General features: G+C 37.2%; 5 protein-coding genes across 8 annotated transcripts; 3 read left to right on the top strand and 2 right to left on the bottom strand.

Moving 5' to 3' along the window:
- Positions 1-29: 29 nt before the first annotated feature.
- On the bottom strand, positions 30-4,866 carry CPK6 (Calcium-dependent protein kinase family protein). Of its 2 annotated transcripts, none has more exons than XM_012978341.2 (9): positions 4,307-4,866; positions 3,045-3,926; positions 2,783-2,926; positions 2,550-2,702; positions 2,205-2,320; positions 1,881-2,048; positions 1,255-1,479; positions 517-661; positions 30-387 (listed from the first exon to the last, which is right to left on the bottom strand). In XM_012978341.2, exons 2-8 carry the CDS (start codon positions 3,790-3,792, stop codon positions 539-541), a joined length of 1,677 nt encoding a protein of 558 aa, XP_012833795.1. In that variant the 5' UTR covers positions 3,793-3,926; positions 4,307-4,866; the 3' UTR covers positions 30-387; positions 517-538. The 2 variants fall into 2 exon arrangements, with proteins under 2 accessions (XP_012833795.1, XP_012833794.1); XM_012978340.2 differs by having other exon boundaries at positions 4,203-4,728.
- A 616-nt stretch (positions 4,867-5,482) lies between these two features.
- Positions 5,483-8,242, bottom strand: PHT3;3 (phosphate transporter 3;3). Of its 2 annotated transcripts, XM_088813913.1 has the most exons (7): positions 7,826-8,018; positions 7,619-7,736; positions 7,372-7,462; positions 7,239-7,282; positions 6,327-6,541; positions 6,102-6,226; positions 5,483-5,969 (listed from the first exon to the last, which is right to left on the bottom strand). In XM_088813913.1, the coding sequence occupies exons 1-7, from the start codon at positions 7,955-7,957 to the stop codon at positions 5,906-5,908; spliced, it is 789 nt and encodes a 262-aa protein (XP_088670039.1). In that variant the 5' UTR covers positions 7,958-8,018; the 3' UTR covers positions 5,483-5,905. The 2 variants fall into 2 exon arrangements, with proteins under 2 accessions (XP_088670039.1, XP_012833793.2); XM_012978339.2 differs by having other exon boundaries at positions 7,372-7,736; positions 7,826-8,242.
- Positions 8,243-10,272: 2,030 nt separating this feature from the next.
- On the top strand, positions 10,273-13,587 carry LOC105954536 (monosaccharide-sensing protein 2). 2 transcript variants are annotated; one of them, XM_088814563.1, is made up of 6 exons: positions 10,273-10,483; positions 10,640-10,785; positions 10,896-11,462; positions 11,671-12,569; positions 12,705-12,892; positions 12,970-13,587. In XM_088814563.1, exons 2-6 carry the CDS (start codon positions 10,707-10,709, stop codon positions 13,457-13,459), a joined length of 2,223 nt encoding a protein of 740 aa, XP_088670689.1. In that variant the 5' UTR covers positions 10,273-10,483; positions 10,640-10,706; the 3' UTR covers positions 13,460-13,587. The 2 variants fall into 2 exon arrangements, with proteins under 2 accessions (XP_088670689.1, XP_088670690.1); XM_088814564.1 differs by lacking the exon at positions 10,273-10,483 and having other exon boundaries at positions 10,596-10,785.
- Positions 13,588-14,074: 487 nt separating this feature from the next.
- Positions 14,075-16,004, top strand: LOC105954663 (Transmembrane amino acid transporter family protein). The gene has a single exon (XM_012978335.2). It carries the CDS (start codon positions 14,477-14,479, stop codon positions 15,794-15,796), a length of 1,320 nt encoding a protein of 439 aa, XP_012833789.2. The 5' UTR covers positions 14,075-14,476; the 3' UTR covers positions 15,797-16,004.
- Positions 16,005-17,141: 1,137 nt separating this feature from the next.
- EXL5 (EXORDIUM like 5) lies at positions 17,142-18,664 on the top strand. The gene has a single exon (XM_012978336.2). It carries the CDS (start codon positions 17,350-17,352, stop codon positions 18,361-18,363), a length of 1,014 nt encoding a protein of 337 aa, XP_012833790.2. The 5' UTR covers positions 17,142-17,349; the 3' UTR covers positions 18,364-18,664.
- Positions 18,665-18,781: the final 117 nt, after the last annotated feature.

Raw genomic sequence — 18,781 nt, 5'->3', positions numbered from 1 at the left:
GCTCTCTTTTAATTAATATGCACAAATCCTGGAATGGAAGAACAAATAAGAATAACAAAATAATGTTAGTGTAAACCAAAGTCATCATCACAATTCACAGCTGCAACTATTCACTCTCCAAAACAGAAAAATTACAACATACTTATATGTATCAAATAACACATTGTCATCATGATGGAGTTTACTACACACAACTCTAGTTACAAAGAAAGCAACACCAACTCCAACAAGTAAATTATTGTCCTCTGTTTTGAATTTGACAGAGTCAACGGGGAAACAAATGTCGATCTCAACATTTTAGGCATACCACTATTTGCAGAACATGCTCTTCCATCTGTCATGCATACAATACAGTTTTAAGAGCTTGATGTCGCATCCCAGGTATACCTGATAATATCAAACTCAAGTTCAACAATCCATTTTTGACTGAGGAGAGATCAAATAATTTTTTGTATGGTTAAAAGAAGAACAAAGGGAATGTTTGTATAGTTGTTATAACAGAAAGCTGGTAACTACCTGTCACGTTGAAATTGAAAATCTAAAGAGACCCTGGAGCATCTCTCATGCTTATATTCAAGCTGTTACGCATTGTTCGCCTTCCAACGCCAGCATTGCCTTTTGTCATCATAGCAACAAATTCTCCATAATCAATCCTCCCATCCTAAATAACATGTTTTTTTAACGAGTCAGCAATATATTATCCATCTACTTCCCATCCAGAAGTAATCAAACACAAAATTTTCTCGACAGTACAAAAATGAGAAGATGATGTAGCAGCTCATTTTTTTTCCCAGCTCTAAATAACATAAAAGTTTCAATGATTTACATTGAAGATTACTTGTAACTTGTAAATTGCAAGTCATTTGAACATATATCAACAAAACAAACTTTTTGAATTTGTTCAAGTGAGCAAAGTAGAGCTGTACTGGAATATATTAAGAATAAGATGATTTTTCGTGTAATAATATGCTATTTGTTTCAATCAGATGATTTGATATTTCATGCAAAAAATCTCCTAATTTGTATATATATTGTTGGAATAATGGTTTGGAAGAAGCTTGTTCACATCAGCGCCCAAAGTATATTCAAGTTATTATAGAATCTACGACTCTAAGATGATGTTTTGCAAAATCTTTTGGAAAAATTAGAAGTTGGTGATTGTGATTAAAGGTTAAACCAAATGCTTATTTCTAAAAATATAGCCACATACAAAGTCAACTTAAATAAGACACATCGATATGCAGAATGACTTACATTATCTTGATCAACTTCTCTGATAATATCTTCAAGGAAAGCATCTGTCATGCCGTGTTCGGCACAAGCTTGTTGAAGTTCATCAACTGTAATATAACCACTTCCATCCTTGTCAAAATATTGGAATGCTGCCCAAAGATGTTCCTCACGTTCAAGTTTATTCAAGTGAATGGTTGCTGCTATGAACTCTCCATAGTCAATGGTCCCACTGTTGTCTACATCAGCCTGCAAACATAACAAGAATTCAACAAATGTGGAAGAATCTTATCTGATTATCGATAGGAATTTTTCAGTAAACGTGCAGAGATGAAACTAACACTGCAGATGTGAATTTTAATTGTTAATTTAGTTACGGGCCACTACCGCAACTATATTTTCTAGATCACTGAAGATGGAACAGTATTCTATATAGACTGCGAACTTTAGCAACATGATGTAAATATCGATTAAAAGGTTCTCTTCCTTATAGTTAATCATTTTCTCGTACAAAAAAAAGAATATTGAAACGAACTTGAAGTTTTTAACAATGGATACAAGATTAGAGTTTTTTTTTAACCAACTGCATGTGCAATGTGTATAGATAAAAGGCCAAGAATATCCTATCGAGAAAAAGTTTGCATACATACCGCATCCATAAGATCGCGAATTTCTATATCTTTTAAAGTGGAACCATATTTTCTCAAACCAGCTTTGAGTTCATCAAATGTGATTGCACCACTATTATCAGTGTCCATGGCCTTGAACATTTCTTTTAGGCCGGCAATCTCCTCCTCTGACAAGCTTTCAGCAATTACCTGGAGGAAGAATTTAATATCATTTCCTGAATATTATATGTATGTGTAAATTGATGGATAAAAATAATACTCGGTTAAAAATAATATTTCTCGCATGACAACAAACTCAATATTCAGAAATCATCTGAAGAACTAACATTTTTGCTTAGCACATACCCGTAATGCCATTTTCTTCAACTTGTTCATTGCAGAAAATTGTTTAAGACGAGAAAGTACAGCTGTATCCAAGACTCTGTCAGGTGCAACACCATTTTCGCATATCCAAGGATGACCTGTATGGTTTTGAAATTCAAGATCTAGACTGTTACATCATCAGCACACAGAAAAAAAGATGTAACTGAAGAATATATAAACTCAAGAGGGACATGAAAAATATAAACTCAAGATATCTACCAGAAAATAATGATTAAATTAGTCAAGCCCCACAAAAGAAATCTTAATAATCCAAAACAAAAGGTACTACAGTACTGGCAGCTAGAAATAGTAAGAAAGTGAACATACATAGTACTCCATGAGCAGTCAAACGCTCTGAAGGTCGCATGCATAACATCTTCCGAATAAGATCTTTAGCACTTTCTGATATCAGCGGCCATGGGTCAGAATCAAAATCAATGTGCCCTTTTAAAACAGCATCAAATATCCCTTGCTGAGTTTCTGCACGCACAGTTACCCAAGATCATCTCAGTTCACGGCGCAAAGAAATGAATCTGAACTTATCTAGTAAAAAAACTTACCAGCCCAAAAGGGGGGCACACCACTTAGCAATATATAGAGAATGACACCGGCTGTCCACACATCTGCTTCTGGTCCGTAATGCTTCAGAAGAACCTCAGGTGCGACGTAATATGGGCTTCCGACCACATCCGTGAATATCTGACCTGACAAAACAAATCATGTATAAAGTTATAAAAACAACATCCCAAACATGTATTTACATTTTACACCATATCCTAAGTGAATAGAGAAAAAATAAAGACGTTGAGGAAGTAAGTATACCTGGCTTAAAGAAAATGGAAAGTCCAAAATCAATAGCTTTAAGAGAGAAATCATCGTCCTTGTTAACCAACAAGAAATTCTCAGGTTTAAGATCTCTATGCATAACACCAAGAGAATGGCATGCCTCAACAACTCCAACAATGATCTTAGTGAGGTCAGCTGCCTTACGCTCACTGTAGTGACCTCTTTGTATGATACGGTCGAACAATTCACCACCAGCACAAAGTTCCATAACAATGTGAACATACTGAGAGTCCTCATAAGCCCCCTTGATGGTGACTATATTCTTGTGACCGGCCAAATGGTGCATTATCTGAATCTCCCTTCTCACATCCTCAATGTCCTCTTTGGAAATCAACTTCCTCTTGGATATAGATTTACAAGCATACTCACTCCCAGTCGAGATCTCAGTGCACAAGTAAGTTGTGCCAAATTGACCCTGTCCTAGTTTATGGCCAAGGGTATAAAAGTCAAGGATATTAGCAGTCTTGTGACCCAAGACAAGGTAAGCTTGGTTAGTGATGCCGCGGCTCATGATGTTATCTTTCTTGGGACTGATGTGATTAGGGTCCTTTTTGTCTTTAGAGAATTCTTGAGCAACAAGTTGTTGGGAGGTCAAGCTGGTGGGGGACAAACTGTCTGAAGAATTTGAACGAGCTGATGATGATTTCGGCCTGGAGTTATCTTCGGGCTCGTTGTAGCCCTGAAAAGGTTTGCCTCCGAATGATCCACGGCATGTATTGCCCATGAAACAACCTGAGTTCCCCTTCTCTCTCTCTCTCTCTCTCTCTCTCTCTCTCTCTCTCTCTTCTACTCTCACCTCCTCAATAAATAATTTATCTGCGTCTAATTGTTATTGTTCACATCAATCCAAACGGAGTTCTGAAAGGAGGAATAATAAAAGATCAAACTGATATCATTAACAAAGTTTCAAAAGATGGATTAAATAAAGACTAAAGATTAACATTTTCTTCCAAATCTCAGCTAACGAATAAACAGCTCAGAAAGAAAAGAAAATAAAACAAAACTGTGGAATCAGGTCGGACCCAGAATGGATTTCGGTTACAGTAGCAAATCAAACACAATAATAATAATAATATAAGAAGAAATAAACATGAATACATTCGTTTAACAAACGGGATAAAGATGCGTACGTACCGATCATACATACATATGTAGATATAGATTTGAAAAAGGAAAAAAGAGAAACACTACTTTTAAGAGAAAGAAGAAGAAAAGGGAAAACCGGATCTTGAGATTACCAGGAAAAAGAAAAAACAACAGGAGAGGAGACAGAGTCAAAGGTCTTCGCACGTATACGAGTATGTGTGTGTCAGCTGTGCGTGGAATACGCGCGTGTGTATAAATCTATATGTGGTGGTGTGGATCACGTTTGAGGAAGGCGATCGGATAGTCTGGAGGAACACCACCTCAGGCAAAGGGGCTCATCATCCATTTCTCTTTCTCTCTCTTCTTCCTTAAATTACTTAAATAAATGAACTCCTTTTCTTTTCCCATTAACTAACTATATAATATGATAATATTAATTAATTAATTAATTATTAATGATGATGATATAATAATAAAAATAAAATAGTAGTAAGAAGAAATGGGGGATGGCCGAGAAAGATGAGACAGGGTGGATTTGTATTGGCGGGTGAGTGCTGACCAGCTCTTTCCATCTGCTTTCTCCTTTTCTTTTTTTCATTTCTTTTTCTTTTTCTTTTTTAATTCAAAACAAAACAAAATAAATAAATAAATCATCATACCAAGTACCAATCAATGTACAGCTGATTGGTTGATTGATTTGACCAAAATAATTACTATTTATTTGTAAGAATGTTTATTATTATTATTTTTTTTTTTTTTTTTTTTTTTTTTTTTTTTTTGGTAATGCAGGAACCCGCAGCCAACCATATAGGTGCACTGGGTAAACCTACACTCTCGTGACGAGAGATGTAAACCACACTAGGCTAACCATGTGTGACAAGCTCGACCTAACACTCTCGTATAATAGCTTGCAAACCATACGAGAGATGTAAACCACACTAGGCTAACCATGTGTGACAAGCTCGACCTAGCAAACCATACGAGAGATGTAAACCACACTAGGCTAACCATGTGTGACAAGCTCGACCTAGCGACCGTTGACAAGGGGATTCGAACTTGGGTCAATTGACCCAAGCTCCCTTGCTCCAACCGCTAGGCCACCCTTGCGGATTATTTGTAAGAATGTTTAGTTTATTAGATTCTTTGTCCAAGAACAAAATCACATTATTTTCGTTCACATATTTGCTATATAGAAAAAATCAACCAAATGAAAATAAATTTGAGAATTGAGTTGAATAGAGAAAAATAGTAAAAGATTAGTGAAATTAAAATGTTAGGCACAAGAAGAAACAAAGTTGACCAGGTCAAAGAAAAACTGAAAACGTGGGTAGACCAATAACTTGGTTATTACTAACTACAAATACAAATACAACATAGCTTCTTCAGTAGTAGTCCATTCTAATTATGAAAAAGCGAGACACCAATCCTAATTTCTAATTATTGTAACTGCTGCTGTTTAACACAGCATATTTACATTCATTCACATTACACAAAACACACAACAACAGCTGCTGCAATCTTTCTCTGGACACCAAACAAAAACTGGTTGCATTTGCCGAAACAAGTTTGATTATATCAACTCGAAAGAAGGCGGTGGGTGATCGATCTCTTCATTACCAGCAAGCAAACCTTTGTAGATTGTTAAACGAGAACTCGAAACTCCACCATCTTAATTTGTTTCTGCTAAAAAATATTATAATATTTATATCCATGAAAACAAATAAATTGTTTTGTTAGGTTGACATTATTGACTAAGGTGTTACTAATTCAGCATCTTTCAGAATATTATGCCTTCTCAGCCCTCCACTAGTAGGCCTGCACAGCACAATCCATAATACATATTAACATTTATAAGCAAGCAATAAACTGATACACTTAATTGGTACTCGTGACACCGAAGATGATGGTTAATTACTACTTAATTAGCTTGAAAAAAGTTACACTTACAGTCCATTAAACAGTTTGATGCTGTCATACAAAAACCACTGCAGAGTTACAACAGGCCCCACAATTGCAATTCGAATAGGAAGGCTTCTAGTGAACAAATTCCTAACTCCGATATTCTTTACTGCCTGAGAAGAAGAGAAGAAAAGAAATAAGAAAAACAAACTCCATTGACTACGTGAATAACTAACTTAAAAACCCGGGCACAATATATATATATATACCTACCTGCATTATATTAGCAGCCTTTTTATTGTAAAGGGATGAAACAATATTGTCTGCAGGATTAGAGATAACAGTACCAACAGCTCCAGCTGCATAACCAGCTAAACATGTCACCGTCAGTTGTTGGGCTCTCGAGCAATCTTCCCTCTTTCTTTTGATTACTTTTCGATGCATCACTTCCACAGAATGCTCAAATGTTGTAAACATAATCATCGAGACTGCCAAAACATGTAAGAAAGCAACTTTTAAATGAAGACATACAAAGAAAAGGTATATGGTGATGTTATATGATTAATAACTAACAAAAGCATTGTCGAAAGCTAACATCATATCAGTATGACGGAATTGCAAATCTCTTCCAATATTCATCCAAAATGGGCATTTATACGAAATTGACAAACCATAGTTAGCATACAAATATAAATCTATAAATGCAGAAAAACATACAAATATAAAAATATGCGGCCAGAGTCCATAAGAATCTAGCACATAGGAACAAGTTCAAAGTAAAGCCAATTACAATAGGAATTATTGGTATTGGGTTTTCTGGGTAGTAGCCGAAAAGAAAGGTCTTTAAGCACTTGTATCTGCCATCAATCCATCCTTGCTAAGCTCGATTTTTCCAAACATAAGGTATACCGTACAGTGAGGAAGAGGAGAATCGTCCAATTTAGTATATGATACTAAAGATGACAGCTTGAAACAATGACACGAAGCCAAAAATTAATTGTTGGCAGATATTCCTAAAAACGAGATAACAACAACTTAATTATGTAAGAAGGAAGTGGCACTCTTGTATGGGACGAACTCAGTTCAACATATAAACTAAACAGAGTCTCATAGGTAATCCAATTTTTTAAGATGAGAATGGTGAATATAAACAAGAAAGCAAGCACGTTTGGGTAAAGAAGTTACATGGCAGGTTACGGCCCCAAAGCGGAAGAAGACCCTTGTAGAATCTGCAATTGAATGAATGAGATATACAAATGAATGAATGAATGAATGAATGAATATGTAAAAGGAAGGAAGGAAGGAAGGAATGAAATACCCAAAAAAGCCTTCATTGGCATAAAGTTTGGGGAAACCAGAAGACAAGCCCTTGGCAAAAGAGGAATCGGTTTGAACACGAACCTTGACAGCTTCAAAGGGGCAAAGAGCAACATCAGCAAATATTTGAGCAGAAGCACTGCTCATGAAAAATACCAAACCCTTTTTATTGCTGCTCCTCCGGTCAGCAGCCAATAAATCACCATAAATGTTCTTGAAATATTCATAAAGACCAAATTTACATCCACCTTGTACACCATATCCCAATAGTTTGCTAGACCAACCCTTCCAAACACCACGAGCCCCTTCTTCTCTGCACAGGGTACTAAACCCTGACATGATCCCCTTATATTTCACTGGATTCACCTGCAGTGCACATATTATAATTATTTAGAATAATAATAATAATCTGACTCCTCTGAAATAATGAAGATTAATTGAGAGGTGGTGGTGACCTGCATATTAACCTTCAAGACGTCGAGAGGGGTGATTGCGAGATGGGTGGCACCAGCGCTGAGCATTCCAGCCGCCGCACACAAACCGTAATACCCTGCCGTGAACTCCTCCACTCTCTCTCCTTTCTTCATCTTGATGTTCCAAGATTTATTTTATTTTAGCTCAGCTGATGATGATGTTCCAACATTTTAGGAAAAGGGAAATAAATCAAAGAATCAGACAGCTTTGTCTTCATCTCATATTCGTCCACGTTTCCATGGTTAGACCCGCTAATTCTACACCAAAATTAAAATAGTAATAATATTCAAAGTTTACTCTTTTACTAGTAGCTAGATCACCCATGAACCAAGCCCTAACCCTTTATTAACATAATTTCTGTTGTTGGGCCGCTTTCATTCTAACCAAACAAACCATCCATTGGCCCGCTCCACAAATACACCCAATAATACATATGTCCATTCATACACGGACGGACTACTCAAATATATGAATATATATTATATATATATATATATATATATATATATATATATATATATATATATATATATATATATATATATATATATATATAATAAAAAAAAATTATTTTGCAGTATTGTAATTAGGGGCTATTTGAGGAAACCTTCTCTTTTTTTTTAATAAAGAGAGGTTCAAACTATTTCAGTCCATTTGAGAAATCCCACATCCATTTTGAGTCATTATGTTTTCCAACTTTGCCCCCGCCCGCCACATCATCACTGGATCACGCGCTGAGCGAATTTTTTTTTTCTCCCGTTCTTTTCTGTATCAGTTTCCTTAATCGACTACGAAACATAGTCGATTAGCCTTAATCGACTTCCTTAATCGACTACGAAACATAGTCGATTAGCCTTAATCGACTATGAAGCGTAGTTGATTAAGGAAAATCTTTAATTTTTTAATATTTTTTTTTTGTTTTTAATTTTGTTTTTCTATATCAGGTATATTAATCGACTATGATGAAGCATAGTCGATTAAGAATCTGCTACTAAACATAATAAATCACAATTGCGAAAAAAATGCAAAATCAACTATATTTTACAAAAACAAAAAATATACAAATATTATAAATGATTTATACAGTTGGAATCAATAAACAAAAAATTTTAAAAAAATAAAAAAAATTGGAGTCGATCAACCTTAATTGACTGCCAGAGTATAGTCGATTAGCTTAATCGACTATGAACATGTACATAGTCGATTAAGGTTTCAGCCTGCGCGAAATTCTCTAAAGGCGCCGTCCTCCGCCCGGTCCACCAATAAACCCTAAATCTGCCTCCCCATCCTCACCACACCGCCGCCACAACACATCATCACCACCTTACTTTAACATTATGACGGTTTTTTATTACAAATAAATAAATAAAATCACAACTCGCACCACCAACCAAAGTAGAACCACCACCCATCAAAATCCGATTCCGGCGACAAATCGACAATCTTATCTCTAATAGCCTCCGATGTAGCAATCATGGCATTCGAATTCATAATCGCTATCAAAATCATGTATAATGTTTGATGGGTGCTTTCTCTTCTTTCTTTCTCCATCTCCCGGCGACGACGGCGGCAGTGGCGGAAGATTGTCGAAGAAAACAGAGGAAAAAAAACAAAGAAGAAGAGAAAAACAGAGAAGAAGAGAAGAGAAAAAGAGAGAAGAAGAGAAACGATGGACCGTGAAAACGGCGGATGAAAGAATAAAAATAAGATTAGGGTTTTGAAAGACTATAAATTATAATAGACAATTAAGGGTAGTTTTAGAATTATGAAAATATCATATGGGTAGAATATTAGCTAAGGGAGTTTTCTCTTATTATTTTTGGGAGGGGTGTTTCCTTAATTCATTTTTCTAGATGAGGGGGTTCTTGCTAATTATCCTTGTAAATAAGTGTGTAATAGTCAGGATTTCATCATTTTTAGAAAAAAAAAATAATATGTTTATTTTCGGTGGATTTCGAGTTTCTTTGGTTCTACAGGATAATTTATAGTAACTAATATATTTTTTTAAATGGTTAGCTGCTGCATTGTCTATGATTTTGATTTTTGACCACTAATTAAATTGATTGCTAGGAAACAAATTAAATCCAGCTAGTTGTAATGTATTCCCACATTTCATCCAAATCCTTAGAATTGAATTAGGCCAAATAGTAATTAACTGGATTATTATTATTATTATTATTATTATTATTATTATTATTATTATTATTATTATTATTATTATTATTATTATTATTATTATTATTATTATTATTATTATTATTATTATTATTATTATTATTATTATTATTATTATTATTATTATTATTATTATTATTATTATTTATTATTATTATTATTATTATTATTATTATTATTATTATTATTATTATTATTATTATTATTATTATTATTATTATTATTATTATTATTATGGATATAAGGGGTACCTAATTTAATGCTGGGCATGCAAGGTGGCGCTTCCCAGCTCATTAACATCTCATCGACTTCCTTTTCTTCATCTCTCTCTCTCTCTCTTAATCTTAATCTTCATAACTCGATCATCTCTTGCTAATAATTTTTCTTTTTTAAATCTGGGTTGAATACAAAATATCTTGGTTACTAGTCATTTATTTATATTGGGTTGGGCGAATTCATTCGAGGTCCATTTCTTTCACATATGCATCTTCATTTTGGCAACAATACATATTTCTTTTGTACATCTCTATATATATCAATATACATCAGACATGTATTATATTGATGTAATCATTAATCATGTTAATTAGGTTTTTTTTTTCTTTATGATTTTTGTTCAGCATATCAATTGTGAAGAAATTAGGTGGGTGGGTGCGGATTAATAATCATACATATATATAAAAGGGGATGAGTGCGGCTGTGCTTGTGGCTATTGTCGCTGCAGTCGGCAATTTATTACAAGGATGGGATAACGCTACCATGGCTGGTACTTGTATTATAATATATATATATTCTCCAATTTCAACCTTAATTACTCCTAATTAATTACATTATTCTGTCATTTATATCCACACATATATATATGTATGCATGCAGGTGCAATTATCTATATAAAGAAGGAATTCGAATGGGAAAATGAGCCGACAATGGAAGGGCTAAGTGTGGCCATGTCACTAATAGGAGCCACCTTAATCACCTTGTGCTCTGGCGGAATATCGGACTGGCTAGGCCGTCGTCCAATGTTGATTGTCTCGTCTATGTTTTATTTTGTGAGCGGTGTTCTAATGCTATGGTCTCCAAACGTATATTCGCTGCTTTTTGCGAGGCTGTTGGATGGATTTGGAATAGGGTTGGCAGTTACATTTGTTCCGTTATATATATCTGAGATGTCACCGCCGGAGATAAGAGGTTTGCTGAGCACTCTGCCTCAGTTCACCTACTCAACCGGGATATTCTTGTCTTATAGCTTTGTGTTCTGTATGTCATTGACGGAATCTTCCAGCTGGAGATTGATGCTCGGTGTTCTATTTGCCCCATCACTTATTTACTTTGCATTAACCCTATTTTACTTGCCCGAGTCTCCGAGATGGCTCATGAGTAAAGGGAGGGTGCTTGAGGCCAGGCAGGTTCTGCAGAGACTTCGTGGGACCCAAGATGTCTCAAGTCAGCTCACTTCTTCTTCTTCTTCTTAGCTTCTTCTTTTTCAAAAATATTTATGAGAAGATCAGATGAAGTAACATAATATATAATCAAGGGGCCGGGGTTATCTGATATTAGTTATGATCGATCGATCATATGTTGAATACAACTACTATATATATACTTTGTTGTAATTAATGATCATCTGCATATATATGGATTTATGCATCAGGTGAACTGGCATTGCTAGTTGAAGGACTAGAAGTTGGGCATGAAACAGCTGTCGAGGAATACGTGATCGGCCCTCCAAACGAAGTGGTGGACGAAGAGAAACAGAGTAACGAAAAGGAGGAAATTAAAGTGTTGAGGGCCGAAGGAATCTCCTCAATGGTTGCCCTACGCCTCCCACCTGGAAACACTAGTTTTCTTTCGGCAGCATCTCTGAGCAAGCAGACTAGTGTTCTCTCCATAGACCCCGTTGTCTCACTTTTCGACACCTTGCACGACAAGTCTGATGATGATAAATTAGTAGGAACCACAAGCAGCAGCGTGTTCGCCACATCATCATATAATGAACACCACCACCAACCGAGGCAGCATGCAGATCATAACGAAGGAGGATACGCATCAGATGATCTACGCAGTCCTCTAATATCACGTCAGACTACCGGCCAGGGGAACACAATGATGACGTCATCACTTTCCGGTGGAAGTAGCTTCAAGACTACAAGCCAATGCGATCATCATCAAAGCACACCAGCTAGCATTGGCGGTGGCTGGCAGCTGGCATGGAAATGGAAGGAGGGCGGAGAAGGCTCATCATCGTCAGCAGATCATAATAATAATAATGTTAATAATGGAGATTTAAAAAGGGTTTATTTGCATAAAGATGGAGATGGGGATCAAAATAGTAATAATCAGTTGGTTAAAGCAGGAGCTCTGGTGAGTCAATCTGCATTATCATCATGTACAGCGAAACTGCTAACGGATGATCACCACCCAGCACTTGGGGCAGCCATGATTCACCCTTGTGCAGCTGCTGTTACTAAAGGCCCTAACTGGAAGGATCTATTCGAACCCGGTGTCAAACATGCCTTGATTGTAGGCATGGGCATCCAGATGGTTCAGCAGGTCATTCATTCTCTATTCCATTCAATAATCTTCTTACAACATGATCCACTACTGTATGTATATATACTAATTATATTAGTTAGGTAGTAAGTAACTGAATATATATAGATTGTGATCCATGTATAAATATTACAGTTCCTGGGCATAAATGCGGTTCTGTATTACACACCACAAATACTGGAGCAAGCAGGGGTTCAAGTGCTATTAGCCGACATGGGATTAAGCTCAACATCTTCGTCTCTGCTTATCAGCGCTGTCATGACATTGTTGATGCTCCCTTGCGTTGTTATTGCCATGCGCCTTATGGATGTTTCCGGACGAAGGTATTATTTCATTTTATCTTTCCTTTTCTTTTTAGTAATAAATATATAATGTTGCATTGGGGTACGTATGGTGGCAGGAGTTTGCTGCTGAACACGAATCCAGTGCTGACAGTGAGCCTGGTGATTCTAGTGATGACAAGATATATTGAGGTGGGGAGCAATATTGGGAAGGCGGCTGTTTCAACAGTGAGTGTGATTACGTACAGCTGTTTCTTTGCGATGGGGTTCGGTCCCATTCCAAACATTCTGTGCGCAGAGATATTTCCTACAAGAGTACGCGGGGTATGCATAGGAATATGCGGAATCACATTTTGGATATGCAATATTATGATTACGTACAGTTTGCCGACGATGCTGTCATGGATAGGGCTGGGTGGTGTATTCAGCATATTTGCGGTGGCGAGTTTAGTTTCATGGGGATTCGTATACTTAAAGGTTCCGGAAACTAAAGGGATGCCTCTTGAGGTCATCACTGAGTTCTTCTCCCTAGGTGCTAAGCAGCAGCAGCAGCAGCCCCCCCAAATTATTATTAATGCTGATGATACTAATAATAACAATTATAAGTAGCTAGCTATAGCATACATCATCCCATCTTGTACTTGTCACATTCTGTTTGATTTTTATTTCATGAAATGCTTGTATAACGGAAACTCTAATTTTTTGATCATTTTAATTATTTATTATTTATGAGAAAAGGTAGCTGTATCATTCTGTAAACCAATCCTCTATATATACTATTCCAAAGGTACATGTGAATTTATAATTATTTTGATATTTGCTTTTGAATTTAAAAAAAAAATGTTAATACATGTTGGAGAAGAGTGGGAAAGAAAAATAAAAATGTAACCAAATAATTCCCTAAAATTATTATTTTTAAATAAACAGAAAAATAAAGACATTCTTATTATATATTTTATCCTGAAAATAGTAAATGTAGTAGTACTACTAGTGCATCTGCTGGGCAGGATCAGGTTATTTGTCTGATGTGCCATTTTTTGATAAATATAGTAAAACAACTTGATATATATATCCTGCAAACTCGTGTTTCCTTTAAATTTATTTTAAACTAGTTGTTTGTCATAATTGGGTCAGTTTATGGTAAATAAAATGAATTAAATATGATAAATAAATAAATAGATAATCCAGATACGGAGTTGCAAGCAGCCCAGCCGAGCAGGGAGACGCCTCTAACTTCCTTAGCCGATTTCGTGGACCGGCGACCCACATGGCACACGCCTTCTTCTTTCTCTCTCTCTCATTTTGTTATACACTAATTATAAATTATAATTATTCTTTTCTTTCTTATCTATTAGTATTACGTAATAATAATATTATAATAATAAAATGATCAAAATTAACAGCTTTCATTTTCAATTCTTCTAAAATATCTCAACCCCCTACCATTTTCCTCCTTTAGAATCGCTGCAACTCATTTCACAGATTTTTTTCTTTTTTCCACCCATTAATTTGCCCACCTCAAAGGAATTGGATTGGAATTCGATTCCCAATTCACATAATTCCAAACAGGATTCGTTGAGGAGGGAGGGGCTGCTGCTAATCGATTATATATACATATCAAAGAATATGGGGTTCGACGACGATAAAACTAATGAAGCTGGGTCATCCAGCAACACCCTCCGCATACTGCCCAGAGAAGACACCCCTTTGTTGTCCGTCAATGGCAAACCCCACACCCTTTCTTCTCAACCCAAAACATTCGCCAACGTCTTTATTTCAATCGTCGGCGCCGGCGTTCTCGGCCTCCCTTACACATTCATGCGTACTGGCTGGCTCACCAGCCTCCTCATGATTTCCTTCGTCGCCGCCCTCACTTTTCACGGTATGATGCTCCTCATCCACACCCGCAAGAAGCTTGAGGATTCCCCCCTCTCTGCCTTCCCAAAGATTGCATCTTTCGGTGATTTGGGTTTCGCCGTCTGTGGTTCTATTGGCCGATTCGCCGTTGATTCCATGATTGTTCTATCTCAGGCTGGCTTCTGCGTCGGCTATCTCATTTTCATTGGCAACACTCTCGCCAATCTTTCTTCCACTTCCTCCTCCTCCTCTGCTGCTGCTGCTTCCAGCCCTAATTTTTTGGGGATTTCTGCCAAGAGTCTTTACGTTTGGAGTTGCTTCCCATTTCAATTGGGCTTGAACTCAATCCCATCACTAACCCTTTTGGCCCCTCTGAGCATTTTCGCAGATATTGTAGACTTGGGTGCAATGGGGGTTGTGATGGTTCAGGATGCCATCATATTCACCAAGCAAATGCCAGCCGTTGAGGCTTTTGGCACTCTTTCCACATTTTTTTACGGATTAGGTGTTGCTGTTTACTCGTTCGAAGGGATTGGAATGGCTTTGCCTTTGGAAACGGAGATGAAAGACAAGTCGAAGTTTGGGAAGATATTGGGGCTGACAATGTTCTTTATTGCATCCATGTACGCTGCATTTGGAGCAATGGGTTACTTTGCCTTCGGTGAGAACACGAGAGATATTATCACGGCGAACATGGGGAAGGGACTTTTGAGTACTGTAGTACAGCTGGGGCTGTGTATAAATTTGTTCTTTACGTTGCCATTGATGATGAACCCGGTTTACGAAGTGTTTGAGAGGAGGTTTTCAAATGGAAGGTACTGCTTGTGGATGAGGTGGATGCTTGTACTTGCAGTGAGTTTGGTAGCATTGTTTGTACCAAATTTTGCAGATTTCTTGTCATTGGTTGGAAGCAGCACTTGCTGTGTACTAGGGTTTGTATTCCCAGCACTGTTTCATTATCTAACATTCAAGGAAGAGATGAGCTGGAGAAGAGCTAGTGCTGATATCAGCATAGTTGTATTGGGTGTTATACTTGGGGTTTCAGGAACTTGGTACTCTCTCATCGAGATTTTCTCTGTAAAGGTATGAATGATGACATTACTTTGAGTCGAGTCGTCGATGTTCTCTATGGAGATTTTCTTAATGGATCTTATGCAATATATTATATTTATTTTTTTTCTTCCCAAACCAGACAGTTTTCTTTAGTGTTGGTTGGTTCGTCATATTTCAGGGTGGTCGGTCAATAAATACTATGATCCAAGGATTTAATGGAAATCTCTCTTCTTTTCTACTTTTATCACTCATGCATGTGCTTTTATTTTATCCTGAAAGTCATTATCAATTATCAGTTGACGATTCTATAAGACGTATGATGCACTATGGTTCGATCCTTGTATATTTAAGTCAACATAAATCTCGTTTTGGTCGCCTAAAATAAGATTGTTATGCTTTTTTAGTGCGTGTTTATATATGTATCTTTATGAGAGTGATGGGTTTGAAAAGTAAAATTTGAATAGAGTGAGTGAGAGATGTGTGCAAAAGAGTAATTTGTCATTTGTAATTTGGCAATAAATGGAGAGGATATAGAGAGAGTTTTGCTTAGTTATTGGAATTGGCAGAAGAAGGTATGTGTACTAGTTTGGATGTTAAATAAATAGCTTGAAGATTTTAGAGAACAATGAAGGGCAGGCCATTTTATAAGGTGGATATATATATATATATATTTTCAGAGTTTGGATAATCTGTTGAATCGAAAAAACGGTTACTAAGTCTGATGGTGCGGACTGTGATTTAACTGGTTTTGGTTTATCGAGACTGAATGAATGAATGAATGAATGAATGAATGAATGGATGGATGGATGAATGAATGGGGGAATATGAAGATTGTATTGTACAATAATTGGTTTGTAGGCATAAGATGAAGACATGCTATGCTATGCTCTCTCTCATCCTCCAGAATTATATATGTTGAAGAAACTTAGCAGGTAGTTTGTTTGTTCCTCTGTTTTCTTTCTTTTTTGAGGGTTTGTTTGTTTGGATATTATTTATAATTTTATATGTTGCACCAAACAAACAAACAAAGACTAATGAATAAATTATTAAATGGTGATGATGTTTGCAAGTTGCCAGCCCCCCACATTCCTCTTCGTTTGGATAGGAGTAGGACCATCCCAATCATTATTTATTACTAACAATTCAAATTCAAATTCAAATTATAACAAAATTAAAAGGCTACTCTCCTATTCCTAATTATCATCAAAACCCTAGATAAATACAAACTCAATTTTGCCCATTTTTTATTCGACCGCAACTACACTCCAAGGAGTCCTATTTGTTGATAATTAATTTTGCGGTAATTTTTCAAACTAGACCCCTAGATATTTTACACAAAGTACAGTGCAGTTCCCAAATTTCAAGATTTTTGTGGGAAAAGAAGAAAACAAAATTTGTGCCCACCAACCAGTACACATAAACAATGGCAGCTGTCGCCAGCCCCATCTTCATTTCCCTCCCAAAACCTAATTTCTCTCTCTCTCTCTCTCATTCTCTCTCATTCTCTCTCACTCCTTTATAATAAACAATCTCAGCAGGTCCTCCTCCATTATTTATCACACTGTCACTCCCATTCTCCTCCTTCCAATATGTTGATGAATCTCTTCTTCTTCATCTTCATCTTCATCTTCGCCTCATTATCTCACTCTCTAACTCACCACAACAATGCTATATCAGATAATGAAACATCAGTATTCTCCGCCTCCAAGAGATTTGAGGGCTCATCTAACCTCGTAAACCTCCGTTACCACATGGGCCCAGTCCTCTCTTCCCCGATTAACATCTATCTCATCTGGTACGGCAACTGGTCTCCCTCCCACCAGCTCCTCATCAAAGACTTCCTTCTCTCCATCTCCACCTTCAACCACCGCGCCGCCCCCTCCCCATCTGTTTCCGACTGGTGGCGCACCGTCTCCCTCTACGCCGACCAGACCGGCGCCAACATCTCCCGCAACATCCTCATCGCCGGAGAGTACTCCGATCATCTCTACTCCCACGGCACCCACCTCACCCGCCTCACCATTCAACAGGTCATCGCTACCGCCGTCAAATCAAAGCCTTTCGCCGTCGACCACAAGAACGGGATCTACCTCGTCCTCACCGCCACCGACGTCACCGTACAGGACTTCTGCCGCGCCGTATGCGGCTTCCACTACTTCACATTTCCGTCGATGGTCGGGTACACACTGCCGTACGCGTGGGTGGGGAATTCAGGTACGCAGTGCCCGGAGGTGTGCGCATACCCATTTGCGGTGCCGGGGTACATGGGAGGAGGGGGTCCGGCGGCGCTGAGGGCGCCGAACGGGGACGTAGGAGTGGACGGGATGATAAGTGTAATAGGGCACGAGCTGGCAGAAGTGTCGTCGAATCCACTGGTGAACGCGTGGTACGCCGGAGAGGATCCGACGGCGCCGACGGAGATAGGAGATCTGTGTGAAGGATTGTACGGGACGGGAGGAGGAGGAGGGTACATAGGGCAGGTGATGAAGGACGGAGGAGGGAGGACATACAATTTGAACGGCCGGAGAGGAAGGAAGTTTTTGGTTCAGTGGATTTGGAATCCTATTCTCAATGCATGTGCAGGTCCCAATGCTCTTGACTGATTTCCTCTTCTTTTTTTTTATTATTATTATTTCTTTATTTATTTATTTATTTGTTATTCCCCATAATATTCAAAAAGAATATTATAATAATAATAATAATAAAAAAAAAAAAGAGTTGGTGGAAAGGATATTATTTCTCTCTTTTTTGTCCTTTTGAAATTATCAGTGTAAATTATAAATATACTAGTATAGTTTTTGCATGATTTTATATTAAGAGAGACGATTAGGTGTAATTTGATTTGTTTGTAGATACAATTTACAAGAGTTGTTGTGTACTATAGAACAGTTCATTTTGGTTTTATTACTTGTCTGTGTATAAAGGGCATAATTTAATCCAAGCATTTGTTGATTCTTGTACTTGCATATATATCTCGATTTGTTTGAGCTATTTTTTTTTTTTTTTTTGGAGTAATTCAAG

This window comes from Erythranthe guttata, chromosome 14, assembly GCF_056151865.1.
Source record: "Erythranthe guttata isolate IM_541 chromosome 14, IM_541, whole genome shotgun sequence".
NCBI classification, from domain to species: domain Eukaryota; kingdom Viridiplantae; phylum Streptophyta; class Magnoliopsida; order Lamiales; family Phrymaceae; genus Erythranthe; species Erythranthe guttata.
Note: the sequence above shows the minus strand (reverse complement) of the source record. Positions and strands in the feature narration are given on the sequence as shown.

Excerpts from the sequence above, each read along its gene's own strand:
- LOC105954663 (XM_012978335.2), top strand. The coding sequence starts at position 14,477 with ATGGGGTTCGACGACGATAAAACTAATGAAGCTGGGTCATCCAGCAAC.
- EXL5 (XM_012978336.2), top strand. The coding sequence starts at position 17,350 with ATGTTGATGAATCTCTTCTTCTTCATCTTCATCTTCATCTTCGCCTCA.
- CPK6 (XM_012978341.2), bottom strand. The coding sequence starts at position 3,792 with ATGGGCAATACATGCCGTGGATCATTCGGAGGCAAACCTTTTCAGGGC. Across the intron at positions 2,927-3,044 it reads TTCCATTTTCTTTAAGCCAG|GTCAGATATTCACGGATGTG; the intron begins GTATACTTACTT and ends TTGTTTTGTCAG. Across the intron at positions 662-1,254 it reads GAGAAGTTGATCAAGATAAT|GATGGGAGGATTGATTATGG; the intron begins GTAAGTCATTCT and ends CATGTTATTTAG.
- LOC105954536 (XM_088814563.1), top strand. The coding sequence starts at position 10,707 with ATGAGTGCGGCTGTGCTTGTGGCTATTGTCGCTGCAGTCGGCAATTTA. Across the intron at positions 10,786-10,895 it reads GGATAACGCTACCATGGCTG|GTGCAATTATCTATATAAAG; the intron begins GTACTTGTATTA and ends GTATGCATGCAG. Across the intron at positions 11,463-11,670 it reads TGGGACCCAAGATGTCTCAA|GTGAACTGGCATTGCTAGTT; the intron begins GTCAGCTCACTT and ends TTTATGCATCAG.